Source organism: Phocoena phocoena, chromosome 13, assembly GCF_963924675.1.
Source record: "Phocoena phocoena chromosome 13, mPhoPho1.1, whole genome shotgun sequence".
In the NCBI taxonomy this organism is placed as follows: Eukaryota; Metazoa; Chordata; class Mammalia; order Artiodactyla; family Phocoenidae; genus Phocoena; species Phocoena phocoena.
In genome coordinates this window covers 67,103,907-67,126,446 of record NC_089231.1, presented here as the reverse complement: position 1 = coordinate 67,126,446, position 22,540 = coordinate 67,103,907, and the positions used below count along the sequence as shown (strand labels likewise).

Sequence of the window (22,540 nt, the reverse complement as noted above, 5' to 3'; positions counted from 1 at the left end):
CAAACATAGATGAACAATACAGTAACTGAAATGAAAAATACACTAGAAGGAATCAATAGCAGAATAACTGAGGCAGAAGAACGGATAAGTGACCTGGAAGACAGAATGGTGGAATTCACTGCTGCAGAACAGAATAAAGAAAAAAGAATGAAAAGAGATGAAGACATCCTAAGAGACCTCTGGGGCAACATTAAACGCAACAACATTTGCGTTATAGGTGTCCCAGAAGGAGAAGAGAGAAACAAGAGAGGCGGCGATAGTGAAGAGGCCCGCGCACCGTGATGAAGAGTGGCCCCCTCTTGCTGCAACTAGAGAAAGCCCTCACACAGAAACGAAGACCCAACATAGCCAAAAATAAATAAATAAATAAAAGATTACTATTAGGGCTTCCCTGGTGGCGCAGTGGTTGAGAATCTTCCTGTTAATGCAGGGGACACAGGTTCGAGCCCTGGTCTGGGAGGATCCCACATGCCGTGGAGCAACTAGGCCCATGAGCCACAACTACTGAGCCTGCACGTCTGGAGCCTGTGCTCCGCAACAAGAAAGGCTGCGATAGTGAGAGGCCCGCGCACTGCAATGAAGAGTGGCCCCCGCTTGCCACAACTAGAGAAAGCCCTCGCACAGAAACGAAGATCCAACACAGCAAAAATAAGTAAATAAAAATTAATAAACTCCTACCCCCAACATCTTCTAAAAAAAAATTACTATTGGGTTTCTAGTGCTAAAAATTGTTCTGTGGATTCTCTGGCAGCCTAGAGCCTCTTTCTCCCCTGCCTGCCATCCCAAGGTCATCTTGACAGGGTGTGGATTGGGGGTGAAGAGGGAGGTGGCGGCGGAGTCGGGGAGAGAGAGAGGGAAAACGTATATGTATTAGCTCAACTTCTAAAGCACATGTAAAATTATGCCATTCTTGGTATTACCGTGATGGGTTTGCTCATTCAAGAACTACTGAGCACCTCTCAAGAGTATATGAACATTGTGCTAGAAACTGACAGGCTCCCAGAAGACAAAGACTCTTGTAGGCTGTCTGGAGAGGAAGGATACCTGGGCTTGGAGCAGGAGATGGCAGTGTAGGTGGTTGGAATGATTAAGTGTCTGGTATATGGTACTGGCAGGGAGTGCTCTGGGGGCTCAAGGAGGTGGAGGCAGAGACCACGGTGCGGAGCTATACCCCAGGACAGTAGGCTTCTGCTTCTCATGTACCAGATCCAGCACTGCCCACTGAAGCACTTCTGGATTAAGGGCTCTGCAGCTGCAGTGGGTGGGCAGGGAACCTGGATTCCAGGTGAGGGATAGTGGAGCAGAGGCTCAGAGGTGACAAGGGACAGTCAAGGTCGTGAGGCAAAGACTTGAGATATCATGGCCAGAGCGCAGAGCTATCACTGGAGGGGCCTGGGAGTTGAGATAAAGAGCGGGTATCTGCCTGGGACCTACAGGGTTAGGCTTGGAAGTTGAACCTTACTTGGTCAGAAGCAGGGCAGTGGCATTTCAGGTTCATAACAGGGGCAGTGACAGTCTGTACTGGGTGTCTTAGGAAGAGTCATGTGGCCAGAGAGGAGGCAGGGCCCAGGCAGGAGGCTGCTGTGGTGGACTGGGGACAGAGGAGGAGGGCTAGGTCCGGGTCCCCAGTAGTGTCAGAAGGAAAGAATGGGCCAAGGGCTGGAGGAGCTGGGGGCAGACTGGTCGTGGGTGAGGAGGAGGGGATGCACCATGGAAGTGCTTGTGTTTTCAACACACAACAGAGGGAGCAGAGCACAGCTGGGCTGGGAGGGCAGAGGGTGGCTCTGGTTGGGATTTAATAGCAACATCAGTAGTAACGGTGGCATTCCAGGCAGGTCAGGGGTGGTTTACTAGTCACAAGCAACAGTGGCAGTCATAGTTTGCCCACCAGGATGAGAGTGTGTAGTGAGAAGGTCAAAGAGCGAGGCCTGAGCCATGGGGCAGAGGGAGGAAGAAGATCTGGGGCAAAAGTATCTTCCTGCCTTTGTGGATGAGCATCAGTGGAATGTGTTCCAGTTTTGGGGCTTTTCCAGAACCTGAATAGAAAGTTAAAATCTTGCTGTATGGCTTGGATTGTTTCTGTTAGTTCCAAATCCTGAATCTTCTGGGATCTTCAGTATAAATAAATGTGAGCATGTCATGTCAGTAGAAATTCTGGCCCTTGTGCTAGTGTGCGTGTGTGTGTGTGTGTGTGTGTGTGTGTGTGTGTGTGTGTGTGTAGAAATGGCCTTCCCTAGGTATCCTTCACTGGCATCCCAGAAGGTGAGGATGCAGACATGCTGGTGATTGCTGAATGTGCCATAAGTTAGACAAAGGAATTAAATGGAAGGAATCATTTGTCACAAATTGCTCAAGAAATTCCATTCCAAACAAGGAAATGTACAAAGACTTGAGACTCTCCTCATAAGTGTCAGCATGTCCACTTGGTAAATATTGGGTGTTTGGAAGGCAGCTGGGCACCCCATCCCCCTCATCTGTTGCCTGTGACCATCGCAGCAAGAAGCCCACACAACCTGGTGTTCCTGGTGCCTGACCTGTTTCTTATCTTCGGATTCTGATGGTATGCTACCTTAAGAAAAAAACAAACAAAAAAAAGCTCTTGGAAGTAACTTTCAAAGGAGAACAAAAGATGTTAAGTTAAGACTGTAGAGGTGGCGGTTTTGCTTATTTTTTTAAGGCATCACATGTGGATTGTGATTCTTCTTCCTTGATGTGAAAATGGAAGGAGCCCCTCTCCGCCCTCCCCCCCTTTCCTGAATGGCGATGTCCACTCCTGTTCCCACTGTGCCCTTTGTGAATGTGTCAGCTCTGTGCTGTCTGTATAGCAGCCATGGTCCATGTATGTTTGAGCAAAGTCCCTCATGCCTGCTTGGACAGCATTTATTAACCTTGACTTGAACTCATTCCATTTGGTTTTCCCCCTTTAAACTGGGGTCTCAACCAAATAGTAAAAATGAAGCTGTCTTTGGACTTGAATTAATGTGACATAAAAAGTTGTTCTAAAAAGAATTAAGGGGCTTCCCTGGTTGCACAGTGGTTAAGAATCTGCCTGCCAATGCAGGGGACACGGGTTTGAGCCCTGGTCCTGGAAGATCCCACACGCCGCGGAGCAACTAAGCCCGTACGCCACAGCTACTGAGCCTGTGCTCTAGAACCTGTGAGCCACAACTACTGAGCCTGCGTGCCACAACTACTGAAGCCCGTGCACCTAGAGCCTGTGCTCCGCAACGAGAGAAGCCACCACAGTGAGAAGCCCGCCCACCGCAATGAAGAGTAGTCCCTGCTCACCGCAACTAGAGAAAGCCCGTGCGCAACAAAAGACCCAACACAGCCAAAATAAATAAATAATAAAATAAATAAATTTATATATATATATATAAAAGAAACCCCTAGAAAAATAATAATAAAATAAAAACAATTAAGGCAGGAGTTGCCAGTTTCATCCAGTGAAGAAAAGAGTCGCCTCATCTTGGACTCCAGAAAGGCCTGAGGGAGGCCATGAAGTGGGCAGGGCCTGGGGTGACTGTCCAATCTGTGCTGTCCCCTCTACCTGGCCAGACAGGCCCAGTTATCTCAGACTTGGAACCAGAAGGAACCCCACCCCACCCTCACGTCCCATAGGGAAGCTGAGGCTCACTGAGAGCAGAGGTGAGGGTGGCCTCATGGTGGTGATGTTTCTGGTTTGCGGCAGAGGCAAAGTCAGAGCCAGGGCTCCCCCATCGAAGTCTGGGACTTTCCTTGCTGGGGGCGAGGAGCAGTGGGAGGGATTTGAACAGAAATGAAGAAACGTGGAAGTGGTTCTTTGTGATGTCACCAGACTCCAAGCAGCCCCATCTGTTGGTTGATTGACATTCTGGCACCAAGGATGTGGGAGAGGGAATTGGATTCCAGGTGGGATGGGACCCCAACAGCCCTCTCTCCCCAGGTTCTGAAACAGGCTCTAATTGGTTAACTCCTTGCAACCCCAGGGTATATGACAGTGGAGAAATGAGGGCCTGAGCCAAGGCTCCCCCCGCCATTCCCCCGGGCCAGGTGAAGGGCCAAGCTTCTTTGGCCTCGATCGGTCCCGGATAGCGCCCTCAGTGCCGGCTCGGGTTCCGGGCCATGTGCTCGCGCATTTTAAGAGGCTGAGCTGCGCTTTCCGCCGCCCGCCCGCGTCCCGCCACGGAGAGCTAGCCTTTGTCTAGACTGCTGGGCTGGAGGAGAGCTAATTCCTGCTCGGGACGGGGCTGGAAGAGGCGCGTGCAGTCCTCCGGGGACTGGCGGGTGGTCTCGCGGGGCGCCCTTCGCTCTTGGAGCGGGGCCTGGGGGGCAGAGGTGGCCTCTTAAGGCTGGTGGGGAGGAGGCCGGAGGAATGAGGACGCGCCGCGCCGCTCCCCTGCTGCGCTCAGGCTGACCGACCGGCGGGCGGAGCGGGGTCTCGGCTTGACTGAGCTCAGAGCGCGCGGGCTGGCCGCTGTCCGCGGTGCTGAAGAGGCGGCCGCGGCGGGGAGGCGGGCCCGGGGCCGCCGGGCAGCACACACCCAATCCGGGGACCGCCCTCCTCCCGTGCTCGGCGCGGCGGTGGAAGCCGGCACTGCACCGAGATGGACTGAGAGCGCGGCAACGGAAAAGCGGCGGCGGCGGCAGCAGCTGCAAGAGCCCCCGCAGCCTCGGGGCCAGACCCACTTCCACACCCGGGAGCCCCTCCCTAGGGTGAGTTGGGGCAGACAGAGCAGGGATGGGGCGGATGGGTCCTGGGGGCATGGGGATCTCTTGGGCTTTAAAAATTTCCTTACCCACTGTAAATTTCTTCCAGCCCTGATCTTGAGTAGCCTACAGGGCTGAGGGCTCAGATCACTGCCCTGGTACTCCCCCAGTCCTGGGATAGAGGGCAGAGAGTTCTGCCCTCACAAGCCAGGGGACAAAGGGTTAATCCAGAAGTCTAAGGACAGTCACAAGGCATGTCCTCCTCCTAACCCTGGGTGCAGCTCACTGCATGGCACTGGGAAGGGCTGTTTGTCCAGGCTATTGTCAGAGGAACACCACCTTCCCCTCTCTGTGCAGGGGGCTGGGTCTGGGCAGCCTGGCCACTGGAATTCAGCCCAGACAGAGGCCAGCCATCTTTTAGCAGAGAAGACAGTCTTGAGCCTTCACTGGGGCTACAAGTGAGACGTAAAGTCCTTACCCTGCCTTCCTCCAGTCTCCTTAGGCACCTGAGCTGCCATGGCCAGGGCTTCAGGGGCCAGTGTCACAGTGCACCAGGCTGTTGTGAGTGAACTGGACTCAGGCAGAGGCGCTCTGGAGTGGATACTGGGCAGCACTTCCTGCTGGAGTGTGTGTGTGTGTGTGTGTGTGTGTGTGTGTTTTCCCAGCACGCAAAGGGGATTTTAAACTCTGGTGGTGCCTGTCACAGTAAAAGCCCTTCTCCAGCCGGCCTGTGCCTCTGAGTAAGCAGTCTGAGGTCACGCTGGGCAACTTTCTAGTCAGAGGAGCCTTGGGCTTCCTCCGTCGCTAAAGCTGCCCACCTCCTGCCTCAGCCATCCGCTGAAGGGGGAGATGTGTTTAAACTTGATGGGTCACCTCTGCCTTCGATCCCACCAGCATTCGGTTCCCATCTCCATCACCTGGCAAGGTCAGACAGACCTCTTGATTCCTAAAACCTGATGGGCGGGCTGTTGGGGGGCTTTATGGCCTCAACAAAGGACTTTTGGTGTGTTGGGGAGGTGAGGGGCTGGAAAGAAGGGGACCATGTAGAAGTCTAGTTGTGCTGGATTCCAAGCTGTGTGAGGTGCCTGTTCTAACCTGATGGATGTAAATGAAGCTTCTAAATCTCGACAGACTCATGCTGGAGGACTGAGGTCTGTGTTTTGTTCCGTCTGTCTAGCCTAAGCTGTGGGCATCAGAAATGACTCTGGTGGGCAGCTTCCTTGGATCATCGGGTGCCTGACAGTGCCGATGAAATGAAAGAGAGGTGGAAAAGATGTGTGAGATGATGTGCCGATTTTAGGGTCAGTGTGAGCTGCAGTGGTGCTGCAGTGCTGATGGAAATGCATGCCAAGGATGTGCTAGCATTACTTGCATACGGCAGACCACCCAAGTACCATTTGTCTCTGGCCAGTGTTCTGTAGAGAGGAAAGGTCATAAGGGGGAAAGTATGGTAACTGCACATCTGACATATCCTCGACTTACATTATTCTTAATCGCTTTTTTCCACCCAGAAGCATTTTTGTTTTGGGTAGGTAGGTTTTTTCCTATCATGTAAACATTTTGTATTTTGGCCAGATGAATAAACCTTGGTAGAGTGTAATTGTCTGGAAGGATGGCTGACTCATAACTGTACTTTGACATCCTTGTTGACATCCTTGTTTCATTAAAATATGAAGTCCAAAACATATAATGGCAGGCCAGCTATGCAGCAGACAATTGCTTCTGTTTTGGGAAAACAGTGTATTTGAGCTTTGCATGTTGTTTGTTTTGAAAATACAGTTATAGCCCCAAAGTTTTCCGTAACTAGATCAAGTTGGGGTATATGTATATTTTTAGCATGCTTCACACCTGTAATGCAATCAGGCTACCTATTTTTATTCATAGTCTGAACAACTTAAAACCTCTTCAATAATTAAGGTGGGCTCAAGTTCTCTGTAACTGAAGAAGATAACATTTGAGGGTTGACTGGATGATGCACAGTCCTAGATTCAGCTCACAGTCTCTGCTCAGAAGTCCTGCACTTGGTTGAACACGTGCAAGCCTGCATCTATGCACAATTGTAAAATGGGCATGAAAAGTAGGAACTGAACCTTTCTGACTGGATTTCTCAAGGCCAAGGCAGAAAGTAAAGATGTAGTGATGACTATTTAGCAATAGATCAAATTTTATTTTGGTGAAACCAGTTGATCTTGGTTTCCAGGTAGAATGGTGTTAGGGATGGTGTAAGAGCTGTGCTGTGTAAAGAAGTGAAAAGAGGCGCAGCTTTGTAGATTGAGAGATCTGAGTTCAAATTCCCTTTTTCCCTCTTATTAACTGTATGCCATGATGTGGTCTCTCTGAGCCTCAGTTCTATCATTTGTGAAATAGAGAAAGTAACAGCTCCCTGGTATGTAAACTTAGCATGGGACTATAGGTGCTCCGTGTTATCCTGAATATCTCCTGCCATAGTCTGCCACTACCCGTTATTAGGAGAATGTGAGTGTGTTGAGACAAAATCTCCACACAGTGGTGTTCAGTATCAAACCATGAGGGCCATGAAAGGACTCAGTAGTTTGCCTTGGGATAGCCTGGTCCTGCTGGAGGTGGTGTTCCCAAGGTGGGGACTGTCCCTGGGTCTGCTGTCATCCAGGGACATTGGCTGGGCAGTGGTGGAGCTTGGGCAAAAGGACTGTTCTCTCCTGGAGGAATGGAGCCTAAATGCCAAAGGCCGTGAGGGCTCTCTGTTCAGAGAAACCCCTTCCAGGAAAGGGTTTGTGGTTGCTGCTGTTCCCCCTGAGGTTCTCTCTCTCTGAGACGCGGTTTTCCTCCAACAACGTGTGTCTTCTCCTCCTGCGTCTGTGCCCCAGGCCCCGTGGTTATAGCAGCTAACACTGGGTGGGAGCTCACTCCAGGCCAGGCTTTCCTGTCCATCCTCCATCCTCATGACAGCCTGGTGAGATATGAACCATTACCACGCCTGTGATACAAATGAGGAAACCGAGGCCAGGAGAGGTTAGATCACAGGTGCCCAAGGTCTGACTGTGTGGCCCCTGTCTCTCCAGCAGGAGGAGAGGGCCATGGGGGAGCTGATGGCACAGAAAGGGGCAGTCACCCTGATCTCCAGGCTCACAATCCAGTGCTCCCTCCTCACACTGTGGCGACAGCACCCATTGCTGGGCAGCAGGAGGAGGAATGATGAGCAGGGGTTAGGGTCAGCCGGACAGAGTCCCAGTAGGGAGGGATTAGTGTCCGAGACTTCCCTTCCAGGCCTGCCAGGTTGGCTCATCCTCACACGGGAGTGGGGCTTGGGATCTGGCAACAGGGACAGCAGCACCTCGGCTGTGAGCAGAGCTGGAAGGTGAAGGGTCCTTGGAAATCAACAAGGCTGAGGCTGACCTGTTAGGTTATGAAGAGCCTGAGGCCCTGAGAGGGAATGACTCATCCATGGGAAGGGGGGGTCTTTATTCCATTTCCAAGGGCAAGGGCCCCCTAATGGACCGCTCCAGCACTGCCTCTCTGGGGAGCCTGGGATTTGCTGGTGGCTCTGTCAGAAAGGGCTTCCTAAGACCAGGGACCTCTACGATCCCAGAGATGACCCTGAGGTGGGCAGCTCCCTTGGCCCCTGGCTCCCCTGACCGGGAAGCAGCTCCATCTGGCCTCTGCTGGCACATGGGTGCATTTGCAGACTGCACTGATTTTCATTTCCTCGGGTGATGAGGTAATTTAAAGGTTATTCAGTTGAGTTTCTAGTTCCCTTGGCTTGAGGCCTTTCTCTAAAAACACCTGCTGCTAACAGCCTGGGCACCAGGCATCGATATAAAAAGACATGCTTGTCGCCCATAAACTTGAATTATTTAACGAAGTGCGTGGGTCTCTTATAGCTGCTTTGCACACATGCCCCATCTCAGTGATTTCTTAATGAGTGTACCTGTGAGCTTGCTTTTTTAATTGAACGGCTTCATGAGGATAAACCGATCGCAGCCCCTGCGAGCACGCTGTTCTTCCTAGGCTGCCATTTGCAGTCCCTGACCCCCAACCTCTTAAGTCTTCCACCTTGAACCTCAGCCCCCATGAGCTTCGACTCCTTCCTCTCCTTGCCGTCTCAGGCCGTCCTCTGTCTGTTCTCCTACCACACTTTCTCTGGATTCTGTCCCTTCCCTCCGGCCATGCTGCCACTGCTCTGATTCAGTTCCTCGTTATCCGCTGACTTTTTGCCAGGTCCTTTGGCCAGCTGCCTCCCTGCTTCAGGCAGCCCCTTTTAGACTTGCCCCAGTGTGCTTCAGGCAGATTAACCTTTCAGGAACTGGTTCTACTCTTGTCACTGCTCTCCTGACAAACTTGCCTTGGCCACTTCTTGCCTCTGGCATGAGGGCAGATGCCTCAGCTCGGCCTCAGGCTGGCCCAGCTCCCTGCACTGCGAGTGCAGAGCCAAGGCCTCTTGTGCAACCCGGCCCTCCTTTCTCTCCTGGGCAGTGCTCCTCCCAACGCCTGGACATGTACCTTCCATCTCCCACCTCTTCCAGGCCCAGCTTCAGAGCTGCCCTCCTCCAAGATGCACTCCCGCCCAGACTTTTTATCCCCTGCCTGGACCCAGAGCACACTGGCTCAGTCATCCATTCATAGGGGTCAGAAGAGCCTTGCCACAGGTGAGGTTCAGTGCTGGGCACCAGGAATGCCAAAGTGAGTGGGTTGTGGGTTGTATTGTGTCCCCCCACCCCAAAAGATATGTTGAAGTCCTAACCCCCAATACCTGTGAATGTGACTTTATTTGGTAATAGGGTCTTTGCAGATGTCATCAAGATGAGGTCAAGAGGGTGGTCCCTAATCCAATGTGACTAGTGTCCTTACAAAAAGAGGAAAATATGGACACACACATACACACACAGAGAAGGTCATGTGAAGGCAGACACACAGGGAAAGGCCATGTAAAGATGGAGTTATGCTACCACAAGCCAAAGAATGCCTGAAGAGACAAGGGCTCCCAGAAGCCAGAAGAGAAAAGGAAGGAACCTTCCCTACAGCCTTCAAAGGGGCATGGCTCTACCAACACCTTGGTTGTGGACTTCTAGCCTCCAGAACTGTGAGACAATACATTTCTGTTGTTTGGAGCCTCCCAGAAGAAAAATAATACAGTGAGAACAAGCCCTTCCTGGCCCTAGAGGTGCTGACCATCTGCAGGGAGACAGACAAGATCCTTCTGAGTCAGTGTGATGAGTGCACAAGAGAGGTACACAGATGTGATGGGAACCCTGAGGAAGGGCCCTCCTCCAAGCAGCTTTCCATCTCCTCTCTGGGGTGACAGTAGTCAGTAAGGTTCCCTTAGGGGGGTCCACATCCCAGTGTCCAGAGGTGACAGGAGCCAGCCAAGGTGGGGGACAGGCAGGGCATCCCGGGCCAGGCGAACAAAAGCATGGGAGGGAAGAGCAGCTGGTGGAGCCGAGGAGTGGGAAGGAGGGGGTTGCTGAGGCCCACAAGGCTTCGCTCCTGGTGGGTTGTGGTTTGCCAAGGAGTTTGAACTTAAACTTGCTGCTGTGGGTATCAGGGAACCATGGAAAGGGAGCAGATAGTGTTTTCAGTAAAAGGTTACATGGCGGCATGAAGGATGGATCAGAAGGGGTAAAAGAAAAAGCTGAGACCTTGGAAGTGAGCCAAGGCATGGAGAAGAGCGTATGGATTTGCAAATTAAGCTGAATTTAACATCATCAGGACCTGGGGGCTCTTTGAATGTAGGGACTCAAGGAGAGGGAGAGACCCCAGGAGCTGACCCTCAGGTTTCCAGCCTGGTGCCTGAGGGCAGAAAAAAATGTCTGGAGAGGGAAAGGTTGTCATGAGGGAGCAGAGGAGAGATGCTGGGCTCAGCTGGGGACAGGTTGAGTGTGGGGGACATCCAGGTGGCCATGGAGGGCTGGAGCTTGGAGGGGAGGCCTATTCCGACGGTACAGATGGGGAAACATGAACAGGGAGATGGGACACGGCACCCTGGCCATGGACACCATCACCCAGTCCCCAGCATGGAGCAGGAAGAAGAAAGGGGTAAGGACTGACAGCTGGGACAGAGGAGGCTGGAGGATAACGGGTGTGTGGCAGCAGGACCAGGAAGCAGGGGGCAGTTGGTGTGACTGGGACCAGCCGCAATAAGGGCCCCAGGAAGGCATCAGACAGAGCTGCTGTGTTCAGGGATGACTGTTCTGAGCAGCAGTGCATCCGTCACTTCTTGCCTTCCCTGCATCTTCTGTCTACACTGCCTACCACACCCCTCTCCCAGAGCAGGCCTGGCGGGGTGAGTGCAGGTGGGTGCCTGGATACCTACCTGGTGGCCTCTTCTGGGCCTCATCCCCGAGCCACAGCTAGTGTCTGTGGCAGCCTGGTAGCTGGGGTGGGGGGGCGAGGCCTGCAGCCTGGCTGGATGCCCCCCACGCCTGGTTGCAGCTGTGTCCGTTCTTTGCAGGGCCCGTCACCATGGGCGGCTCTGCTCCTCCGCCTCATGGGGATTGTGCCACGGGTGCGGCAAATGCTCCAGCCCCTCTCTGATTGCTGCCTGCCAGGTTGGTCTGTGTGCACTGATGTGATGGTTTCTCTGATGTGACTTCTGGGCCCTCCTGCCCCCAGACTCACTCCTTATGTACCTTCTTTGTGCCTGACCTTCCACCATTAGAGAGTCTTCTGTAGGGTCCCATAAGTTTCGACATGAGCAGGAGTTGATTCTGGTGTACTGTTTCCAATGGTAATTTGTTGAGAGATTAGGTTAGGAAACATAAAATTGTAAAACATTTATATGATTCTAAAATATATGACAAAATGTAGTCGTCTTTCATCACCTCCCTCCATCTCACGCCCTGCTAGAGATACACACACCCATTTGTTAACAGTGGTTCTTTCCCAGATTTCCCCATGCATTTACAAAGCCATGTAAGTCCACAGGCACCCATGCATCCATACTTACATGTATATGTGAGATCATTTCATGCATATTGATAAGCAGCTTGCTTTTCCCCTTACCAATATATTTTGGAGATCTTTACATGTCAGTACAAATAGGCGTATCTCATTTCTAAATTAACAGCATGGAACTCTGTAGTGTATCATAATTTGTTCAATCATTTTCCTCTTCATGGATAGTTCCTTTACCTTTTATTACTATTTCAGGGATGCTGTAGTGAACCTTTTTGTATATGCATCTTTGTGAATGTGTGTAAATTTTTCCAAAGCATAGATTCCTAGGAGTGGAATTGCTAAGTTACAAGGGCATGACCATGATAAATATCAACAGACACTATCAAATTGTCAGCCCCCCAAAATGCATAGATTTACATCTCTCAACAGTGTGGGTTGTCAACAAAGGCTACCCCATCATTCTTTTTACTCTTTGTTACTCTGATGGGTGAATGAAAAGGCATTTCCTTGCTCTGTTTTGCATTTCCCTTATTACCAATGAGACTGAGTATACTTTTTTCTGTTTATTGACCAATCATATGCATTTTGTGACTTGTATATTCATATTCTTTGCCATTTTACTGTTTTGATGTGTGTATTTTTTAATGCTGATATGTAGGAGCTCATTTTAAGTTATGGTTATCTCTCCTTTGTTGATTATATATTTTGCAAGTATTTTCTCTTTGTTGCTTATCTGTGCCTGTGGTGCTATGGAATTTCTAAACGTTTATGATGTAACATCTGTTAATCAGAGGCTTGTTTTTTACTAGTGGGGAAAAAGGAGCTTGGAGGTTTAAAATGTTGCATTCTTGACCCTTCTCTGGTCTGTGCTTACTCTTTGAGTTTGAACAAAACCCCTTAACTTCACTAAACTTCCATTTTGCCAGCTGTGTCCCAGTGCTGTCTGTCCTGCCCGACCTCACCACAGCTGCCGTGAGGATCATGGGAGAAGCTGTCTTCAGGGCTTCACAGCCATTCTGAACTTCAGTTAAACCAATTCATTGGTGGACACTGAGAGCCAATCTTCTGACACAGGCCTCATCTAGGTCAGAAGTTTTCAGGGTTCCAGGACCCTGCCTCTGACTTTTCCCAGGTGTTTTTTGAGTGCTTGCCCTACGTTGGTGATGTCACCCTCATGACTCTGCAGAGGGAAGTGTATTAGTTTGCTCAGGCTGCCATAACCAAATACCACAGACTGGGGGGCTTAAACCACAGAAATGAATTTTCTCACCATTCTGGAGGCCAGAGTCCAAGGTCAGGGTGTCAGCAGGATTGGTTTCATCCTGAGGCCTCTCTTCTTGGCTGTCTTCTCATTGTCTCCTCACATGGTCATCCCTTGATCTGTGCCCTAATCTCTTCTTCTTTTAAGGACACTGGTCATATTGGATCAGGGCCCAATGTGTGACCTTATTGTACCTTAATCACCTCTTTAAAGGCCCTGTCTCCAAACATACTCACATTCTGAGGTACTGAAGGTTTGAGCTTCAACGTATGAATCTGGGGGCACAATTCAGCCCATAACAGGAAGACAGCCCCGTGTCTGGATGAGAATCGTGGAGGTGAGGCTCGGAGAGGCTCCTGTACTTGTTTCCAGTCACCCAGTGAGCCGGTTGCAGATCCAAACTCAGCCCCATGCATTAGACCCCTAAAGCCCACGCCTCCCCAGGCAGCTTGACTGATGTTAGGACTGTTTTGGCTTCCACTGCCTTGACTTCCTGCCCACTGGTCACTGGCCTGTGTCCCCGCCATCCTGTGGCCTCAAAACTCATGCTCCCTGGGCAGGGCACCTACTCCCAGCCAACTCTCCTGCACCGCCTTTGTCCCCTCAGGAAAGGGTTTCAAATAATAATTAAATTTTTTGAATGTAGCTTGTTCACTTTTTGTTGTTGTTGTGGGAAAGATCACACAGTGAGATAAAGAGCATTTGGAATACAGGAAACTCCCCAGTAACCTCACACCTCACAAAACTGTTTTTGATTTTTGCACTTTCCTTTCCCTTCCCACCTCTGCACATACAATTGTATTTCACAGCTTTGGTATCACATTAAAGAGGGCCCTTCATGCTCTGCTCTTGTCACCCCACATTATCGCTAACAGTTTCCCTGTCTAAAACAATCACTTTAATGGCTGTGTAATATTCCATTGAGTTGAAGTACTCTAATGATTTCAATCATCCTCCAATTGTTGAGCATTTGAGTTTCCCATTTGCACTATTATAGATAACAATGCAATGAATGCCTTTGTACTGAAAGCTTTTTGCTTCTCTTGAATTGTTTCCTGAGGGAAAATTCCCAGGAGTTGGATTACCGGGTTAAGGGCAGCGGTATCATCATGGCGCGTTGATGAGCTAGAATGTCTCTTTCTGCAAGGAGCCTACGATGCTCCATGCCACCAACAACGAGTGAGCACGCCAGCTTCACTGTACTCTCACCGGCATTAGGTGTTAATTAAATTCATTTCTGACCATTTTAATATACTTAAAAGAGTACCTATCTCAAGGCGGCTTTAATTTGTACTCCTTAAATAACCAACAAAGAAGGAGGAATATTCTGCAATGGATTTGTATTTTCAATTCTTTTTGTTCACTTTCTTTTTCTTTTTTTTTTTTTAAAGGAATAATTGGAGACTAGACAAATGGGTATTAATCCCTTGGGAATCCCAGCTCTTCTATGGTTGTCTTGAGGGATTTGTTGGTAAAAGTAGTACTTAGACTTTGACAAGCAAAAGGCCTTTTGGTCAATAACGGACATAAGCAATGGAGTGGGGCCAGATGGGCCAGCCACTCCGGGGAGCAGAAGTGTCTGAGAAGAGGCCACGTCCTCAGAGCGACCTGTTGTGACCTGACCCTAATTCTCTGGCTGGTCCGAGGGCAGGCCACCTCTTCCTAGCACATGTGCAAGGATGCAGCATAGCCCCTCGCTTGCCCCAAGGCAAAGCCCGGCAGGCTCAGCTCCCAGAGAGGTGACCCCCATCTCTTCGGCTGCCCCTCGCAGCAGAGGGCACATGTGGGCAGAGTCAGGCCGAGGCACTGTCCCTGGTGGAATCTGTCTCATCTTTACCTTCTTTCAAACTGATTTGAATGGTGCACTCTCCCCCATTCCCTTTTTCTGCTCTAAAATAATCAATGATAAATTGAAAATTTTTTTCCCCTCGGAAGTTTATTTTAATTGCTTAGCAACACATTATCATAAATTTCTCTCAAATTAATTCTTTGCCTTCATTGCAGGATCATTTATTAATGATGATGGCAGTCAGCATCTATGCATGGCTATTCTTAGAACACTGCTGTCTTAAAGGGCTTCATTCATAAGATATCCCCACAAGGAATGTGTGTGCTAGACAGACCCTTGGAGAACTTGATCCTCCAGACAACACAGAGAAGGTCAGCACCTCTCTTCTGTGGGCCTGAGCCCCTCATCAGTGGTGAGCCTGAGGCCCAGAGGGGGAACCAGAGGTCCACGTTGGTTTAAAGCAGTGGCCAACTCATGTCAGGTCAGATTTTGCCCCTGCAGGACTCCCAAGCCTGTGCTCACCTCTGCGAGGTCCAGTCTAGGTCCAGACAAGGGCAGAGGTGCAGAGGGGATGGGGCTGCATGGTGTTGTGCATTAGAAATGCCCTGTGTGGGGACAGGGAGCGGGGTCAGCAGTGGAAGGCTTGGGAGGCCAGAAGACAGTATGGGTGTGTAGATTGAGCCAAATAGGGCTCCTATGAGTGATAAAGTTGCTTTCATCGATTGATTCATTGATCAGTTGATTGATCTGTTTATTCCTGGGCTCACTCATTCAGTGCACATCTACTGTGTGCTGAGCCCCGCTGGAGGCTGAGAATAGAAAAGACCACAGTCTCTGCCCTCAGGAGTTCACAGTCTGGTGTGGGAAATAGACAAATAAACAAGAACCCACAGCAGAGCATGCTAGGTCCTGGGAAGGAAAGAAGCAGCCCTGGGCATTCTGGGAGCCCAGACTTGAGAAAATTCCCTGTGATCATATTATTTTAATGTTTCCATATATGCCTAGCTTTCACACAATTATAACTATATTGCATGGTTTGCCTTTTTCCTCTCAGCATTTTGTGTTTAAGCACAGTTTCTTATTTCTGCAAAGTCATCACATATATACTATGTGGTTCCAAATGGTTCCGTGATATTCCATGAAGTTGATGAGTTAAGCATTCACCTGCCGTTAGGCTCCTTGGCTGCTTCTAGGGTTTTGCAACAAATGGCATTGGATGCAGAGCCTTGTACTCCTTTCCCCTTGTTCACACTGGGTGGGAGGTGTAGACGTGCTTGTGGTTCTTATAGACCACGGCCACGTGCCCCTCCCCTCCAGTGCCTCACGCAAGTTTCTGGGCGCCTGTTCCTCTATTGCCTTCAGTACTGGGATGAGCAACAGTTGCACCCACCCACCAACACACACGGATACGTGTGTATGAATTTTAGTTGAGTGTGTGTGCACCATATTATTGAGCAAAGGAGGAAACATGTCGGAACTTGAGTCTGATGAACAGTGTTCCAGTAGCAAGAGGAAGTGGGGAGGCTGGCTTCTAAGACTTGCCGCTGCCACCCGGGTGGGATGTGATGAGGTAAGTGGTCACCATCAGCGTGAGAGCAAACCAAACACTTTATTTATTTACTTATTTTTTAAAATATTTATTTATTTGGCTGCACCAGGTCTTAGTTGCAGCACGCAGGATCTTTGTTGCAGTATGCGGGATCTTTTAGTTGTAGCATGAGGGATCTAGTTCCCTGACCAGGGATAGAACCTGGGCCCCCTGCGTTGGGAGTGTGGAGTTTTAACCACGGGATCACCAGGGAAGTCCCAAATCAAAGTCTTTAAAGTGACCAAATCAACTGGTCTTGATGTGGGGTCGGATAGAGCTTAGAGGGAAGGTTGCAGCTGCCTCCAGGGGTTGCCAGCACAAGGGTATTTGGGGTGAGTGGACCTCAGGAAGGTCACAGAGTTAGTGGCTTGGTTTTAGAAGGTCACATTTGAGTGTTGGGGACCATACATCTGGAGCTGTTCAGGAGATGCCCTCAATGGGTGAAGTGCAGAGCTGGGGTTCAGCCTCTCCTGCACGTGGTCAGGAGGGAAACTTGCCTGGGGCCCAGGGTGGCCAGCAGAATGGATGGAATTACCCACCGGTCATCGTTTGCTTGGTCTCTTGGCCTTCTCACTGCTGGGTCAACTAAGACTTTTCAGCTAATGTATTTCCTTCTTTAAGGACAAATTGGCACCCTCTGAGTACTTGTGAAGCTAGGCTATAGATTTTTAAGTATTTCACATGAGCAGAATCTGGTCATTGTTTGATGTGACTTACAGTGTAAAAGAACTATGTAGAAAGGAGAAATAGTGCATGTGTTTGCCTTGGTAGGAGTGCATGATTTTCTCCTGTATTTTTCTTTACTATTTTAGTTTCCTCCCCCGGTATGCTTTGTTCCCTATCTTCTCCTGTTGGCCAGCCATGGCTTTAGGTGAGGGCGGGTGGACAAAGCAAACAGGGTCACTGACCCCAGTGCTCACTCGCTGTGAAGGCAATGCGAGGTCCTCAGCCCCTCTGCCTCCCCCTTTCTCAGCTCTGAGACAGAGGGCATGGCTCTGCATTTGAAAGATTCTTCCAGCTTCCAGAGTCTGGTTCAATATCCTGGGTTTACTGCACATGCCCATCCTATAAAAGCCACCTGTATGTTCATGATGCTCCTGTCTCACCTCATCTTTTCTCATGAGGCCCCTGGGGACCAGGAGCAGCATTCTGCTTAAGGGACCCCGCAGAGCACAGTTCAGGGTGTGGCCTCCAAGGTCAGCCAGAACAGGTTGGCTCCAAGCATGTTGATCCTGCACAAGTCATGGTATGTCAGAGCTTTAGTTTCCGCATCTGTAAAAAGGGTGTTTGAGGAACCTATCCTTGGGGCTTAAATGCAGAAACTCAAGGAATGCAGGTAAAGCTCACAGCCCAGCGCTTAGCACTGGTCAGCACTCTGTCACAGGTGACCATTTGCACCATTGTTATGCTCTTCATTTTGTAGCCCCAAAACCAAGGCCCAGAGTGGCTAAATGTCTTATCCTCCCCAGGCCAGTGAATCTGACACCATCGCTAAGGATTTATTCTTTAGGTGGAAGAAGTACCAGTTGCTTCAAAGGTCCAGAAGGGAAGTGTAATGACCCCACACCACCTTCCCTGAGTCTATTGCATGTTATAACAGGAACTTTGTTGTATATTTGAAAACCTTTAAATTGGTGAAAATTGATTGATTTGGTTTCAGTAAATTACACTTGATAAATTCCATGGACTGAGCTCCCAAGAGGTGGCAGTGTTGAGGAGGGCTTGGTTGGGGGTGGGGGAAAATGGTTAGAACGCAGTCCTAGGGCTTAGTCCAGTGGGAGAAACAAGACGGTAGGGCACAGTGAGGTTGGGGCAGAGGCCAACGAGTGGGGCTGGTCTCAGCTTGGACTGCTTTACTGTGTGTTCAAGCCAAAATGTCAGTGTTGCCGGAGCAGAAGGAGGGAGGGGAACTGGATGGGCCTTTTTGGGGACTTGGAGACCTCTGAGGGGAAGAGTGACAGAGTCTGACATATATTGGAATAGGTGTTCTTGGGATGTTACGCTGAGCATTAGACGGTGGAGGCCAGAGTGGAAGTGGGAGACCCTCTGGGAGGCTCTGGAAGAGTCCACAGGCAGGTTGAGGGTACGTTAGGCCCAGGTGGCAGCAGCGTGGTGGTGAGAAGGGACAGGATCCTGGCTGTAATCTAAGGGCAGAGTTGTGGGGATGTGCTGACCACGTGGAGGTGGGTCTAAGGTACAGAAGAGTCAAGGATGACTCCAGGGTGTCTGTCCAGAGCAACTAGGAGGATGGTGCTGCCACTAGCTGAGGTGGGGAGATGGGGAAGGGTGGAGGCACAGGTCTAAGAGTGCCATGGGGAGCTCAGATTTGGACAATTAGGTTTATGATGCCCATCAGACATCGCATGGAGAGGTCCTGCAGCTGGACAGGCGAGTTGTGTTCAGAGAGGTCTGGGTGGAGACATTTATTTGTCCCCAGATACCCACAGCCCTGTGGTAGTAGCGCCAAGGGGGCCGGGCTCCCTGAGGCCCCGCCTGTTGCATTCCTCCCTGACACTAGACAGGTGGCTGCAGGTGGCGGGATACAGGTGCGCCAGCCTCCACAGCAGGTCTTAGAGGTGACCCCGATTTCCTGGAATCACCATCAGGCCCTGGGCAGGTCATCCCCGTTTCCCACTTGCCCCTTGTCTCTCAAGGGCATCTTTACCTTTGAAATAAAGCAACGCCGAGCCCGCTGCTGCAGGGGGCGGCACCTTCGCTCGGGTGTTTGTATTAGAATATGACGTTTAAATGGGGGGCCTGCCCGGCGCCTAGGTCCCAGGTGTCCTGGGAAGGTCGCACGGGCGAGCAGGCGGCGTGCGGGCGGAGACCGCTCTACCGGGGGAGGAGAGGGTGCGGCCCCCGCACTGCTCGCGCTGTGCCCGGCTCCCGCGGCGCCTATGGGGTTAACGGTCTCAGCGGGCTCGTGCACCGGGCGGCGGTCGGGCGGCAGTGGTGCATTGTGGTAACGCGGAGCCCGGACCTGTGAGCGTCCGCCGCCTCCGCCGGGCGGCCCGCCGAGCTGTGCGCGCGTCCCTGCGAACCCCCAGGGCGCGGCGCCATGTAGCGCCCGGCTGCTCCGAGGCCGCCCTGCCGCGGGGATGAAGGGACGCGGCTGCTGGGAGACGGCCTCCGTGCGCTCCTTCTGCAGCTCCGGCTGCCTGAATAAATTTAAGAAGGGTTAGTGCTGCCCGGCTTCCGCCCGGAGCCCCGGCTCCCCGCTCACGCCCGCCAGGCGCCCGGCTTGCTGCATGATCAGTCCACGCGAGCCTCTGATGTCACTCCCTCGCGGCGTGGGGAGCGCGGGGAACCCCAGTCCCCGTACCCCGCCGGCGTGAGCTCCGAACTCGCTTTACGCGCGGGGTATTTTGGAGACGGGGCTTCGGCTACAGACCTGTCCGTCTGATTAATCTCTGCAAAAACGAACCAAAATATAATCCAGAGCTTTCTGGAAAAAAGGGGGAAGTGGCGGCCTTGTTTAATCCTCCCACCTACCTCTCCTTCCCCAGGGTCGGCTTGGGGTCCGCATGCCCTGGCGCCTAGGCAGAATTGCTGCTTTGCCCGCAAGGGCTTCTTCCCTTCCAGGGGCGTTGGCTATGCTCAGTGCATGACCCAAGCCCCTCGCCTTTGCCCTCTGAGCAAGCTGCAACAGATGAGGCGAGTCACTGTAAGTGGCCGCCTAGGTTTGAGCAAGCACGAGCCCTGAAGCTGCTGCCCCCAGGGATGGTGGTCCTGAATGACAGCTCCAGGCTGTGCAGGCGCAACCGCCTGAGAGCCCTTTGTCAGCAGTGGGGGAAAAAATCTTAGCGGTCTTATAGGCTAAAGCCTTGGAAACTCGTTAAGCTCCTTTGTGCAGTTTCTGATGCTTGAACATCATTATTGGAGATTTTGTGTGAGTGAAACTTGCTGCATTTTCCTTAATGAAAGTTTATGTTATAATTTGAAACTGGAGAAAAATTAGGATTTTTTGTCCCTGTAGACCTGAAAGACACAGATGGAGTTAATTTCACTTAACACCAATTTATTAGAAACTGGCTCCTTTTAGGAATTAACACCCTCTGATCTGTAATAAACCTTGTCATTAACTTTGCCTGCTGACTGGTCACACTAATGGCTTCCGAAGGCCCTGGCCCAGCACCGACTCCAAGCCTCAGTGCCTGAGCCACATTTAACATTGCAGGCTCACCTGAAAACAGCATCAAAGTCGTTGTACACGTTTTAAATTTATTTCATCGGGAACTGATACTACAGCTCTGTCCTAAGGATCCTTTAAAGAAACTTGCAAGTGAACTTTGTCCAAAATATGTCTTCTGGTTTTAGAAGATTGGTCTTAATTTCCAGTTTTTATTTTGGCTATAATGTCATTTGTAATGCAGTTATGTTCTCTATGCAAAGTTTAAATGATGTTCCTGTTATCAATTTGGATGGATTTATTCTGAGGGTAAATTTTGGAGTTAGGAAAAAAACAGAAAAAGTTAGGTGTTAAAATTGTATTTCGTCTACCGGCCTGCCTGATGGTCTTCTTGGTTGCTGTTCTCCAGAAGATTTGCTGCTAAGAGCACTGGGCCTGGTATCCACTTGCTTTTTGCTTGGTTGTAGGAGGGATGTTCATCTTTGTCTGGAAGCTCAGGTGACCAGAGCAGTTGTACTTCGAGAGTGGTGACAAGGTAGCCTCTTTGGTTGCCAGAGCCCTGAAGGCCAGGCCTTCCTACTCCTCCTGTCAGTGATCCACTCTGCACGGTGGGTCTGGGGAAGAGGAACTCAGCAGGTGGTATGTCTGGTACAGTGCTTAGAGCAGAGCCTGGAGCAGGACTCGCTGTGCTGGCCAGAGGAGGCCCAGGAGCCCACAGAGCACGCAAGAGCAGCCAGGACTCGGCTCAGCGTCAGAGGCCCCATGGGCAGACTGCAGAGTGTCTCCCTTGGGCACCCTGTGTGAAGGTGGGCCTAGGAAGGCCAGAATGGAGTTTTCAGGAGAAACTGGATATCTCTCAGTTTTTAAATATTGGCCAAAAAACGTTTTTTACATACTCTTCAAAGCCGAGCAGTATTTCTGTAGGCAGGAAAATGCCTGTGAACCTTGCTGGCTAAAGAGAGAGGAGCAAGAGAGGCAGAGATGGGGGCATTGGGAGGCCTGGTTAACTGTCAGTCCTGGGAGGTGGGAGCCTCCTGGCCCCTCACACCATGCGCATGGCAGACACAGGCAGAGGCCCCTCATCCCCAGCTTGCAGACAGGGTGAGACTGGTCTCGCACCTCCTTTCAGACACATTGAAGGATACTGAAATGAGAGGTCACTCCAGACAAATTTCCGCTAGAAAAGGGTTCCAGTGAAATTGCGTCCCTTCCCTGAGCCCATCTTTGTGTAAGCTGAAGGGGAACTGGGCTTGCTGCCTGCCCCGGGGGACTAGGGACTGAGGTCCAGGCAATGATCACTTCAGTGGCAGGACAGCATCTGGGCTTATGGAGGTTTTTCACACGGGTTGTTGTTCTAGGGGTCCCACAGTGTAAACGGGGGGCCAGGGGACCTGGGTTATTGTCCTGACCCTGCTGCTGGGCTTTGTGACCACAGGCAAGTGCCTGCCCCTCTGTGAGCCTCAGTTGTCCCCACCCCTGTCAATGACAGCAGGAGTGGGTTGACAAGGACCTGGGCGTGGGAGGAGGAGCCGGTGAGTCCGTTGACAGGAGGCTGCTCATCAGCAGGCAGTGTCGTGTTCAAACCCCACCGCTTGCCTGACCTTCAACTAGCTTCTGAGCCGTTTTGATTCTCAATTTCTTCATCTAAAGGATGGCATTAAACTGATTTACCTGGCAAGGTGGCCGGGAGGTTGAAATTAGGTAATATGTGTCTATACCTACTAATCGGTCAGTCTGTCTATTTATCTGTGTCCCTCTCTCTGTGCTTCAGACAGAGCCAGGTGCCTCAAATGCGGAAATGCCCTTTCAGGATCTCTTGTAACATCTGAATTCAGCCCTTGGCGGCTTACTTCTTTGCCTTTGTGTGTGTACGTGTGTGTGTGCAGATGTGTGTAGGATTTCTGCATCTCTTCTGGTTGGAATGCAAAGCTCTGACATTGCAGAAAACAGGGACACCTCGCCCTGGCAAGGTAGACTTAGCAGAGGTCAGGGCCAGGTGGCCTTGTGCGGCCCGGCTCATGACACTGCTGAGGGGGCCCCACTTTCTCATTTGGGACCTCAGGGAGCCCCTGGGTGCCCACCAGCCAGCCTCCATCTTCTGATCGGCCACACTTTTTGCAGAAAGCTGAACTGAGCTTGGCAAAGACTGGCTGATGTGTCAGGGAAACAGGAAGGGATCAGAGATGAGTAGACAGAGAATCTGGACTCCCC

General features: G+C 51.0%; 1 protein-coding gene across 3 annotated transcripts in view; it reads left to right on the top strand.

The window, feature by feature from the left end:
- OSBP2 (oxysterol binding protein 2) overlaps positions 1 to 22,540 on the top strand; it is a 145,343-nt gene that overhangs the window by 59,978 nt on the left and 62,825 nt on the right. Inside the window, exon 1 of one of the 3 annotated variants that reach the window (XM_065889692.1) lies at positions 19,299 to 19,377. The exons of the other annotated variants lie outside the window; for them this stretch is intronic. Within the exon in view, the coding sequence (XP_065745764.1) occupies positions 19,299 to 19,377 (79 nt within the window). Of the gene's footprint in view, positions 1 to 19,298; positions 19,378 to 22,540 lie in introns of those variants that run through there. 3 annotated transcript variants of the gene reach the window in all.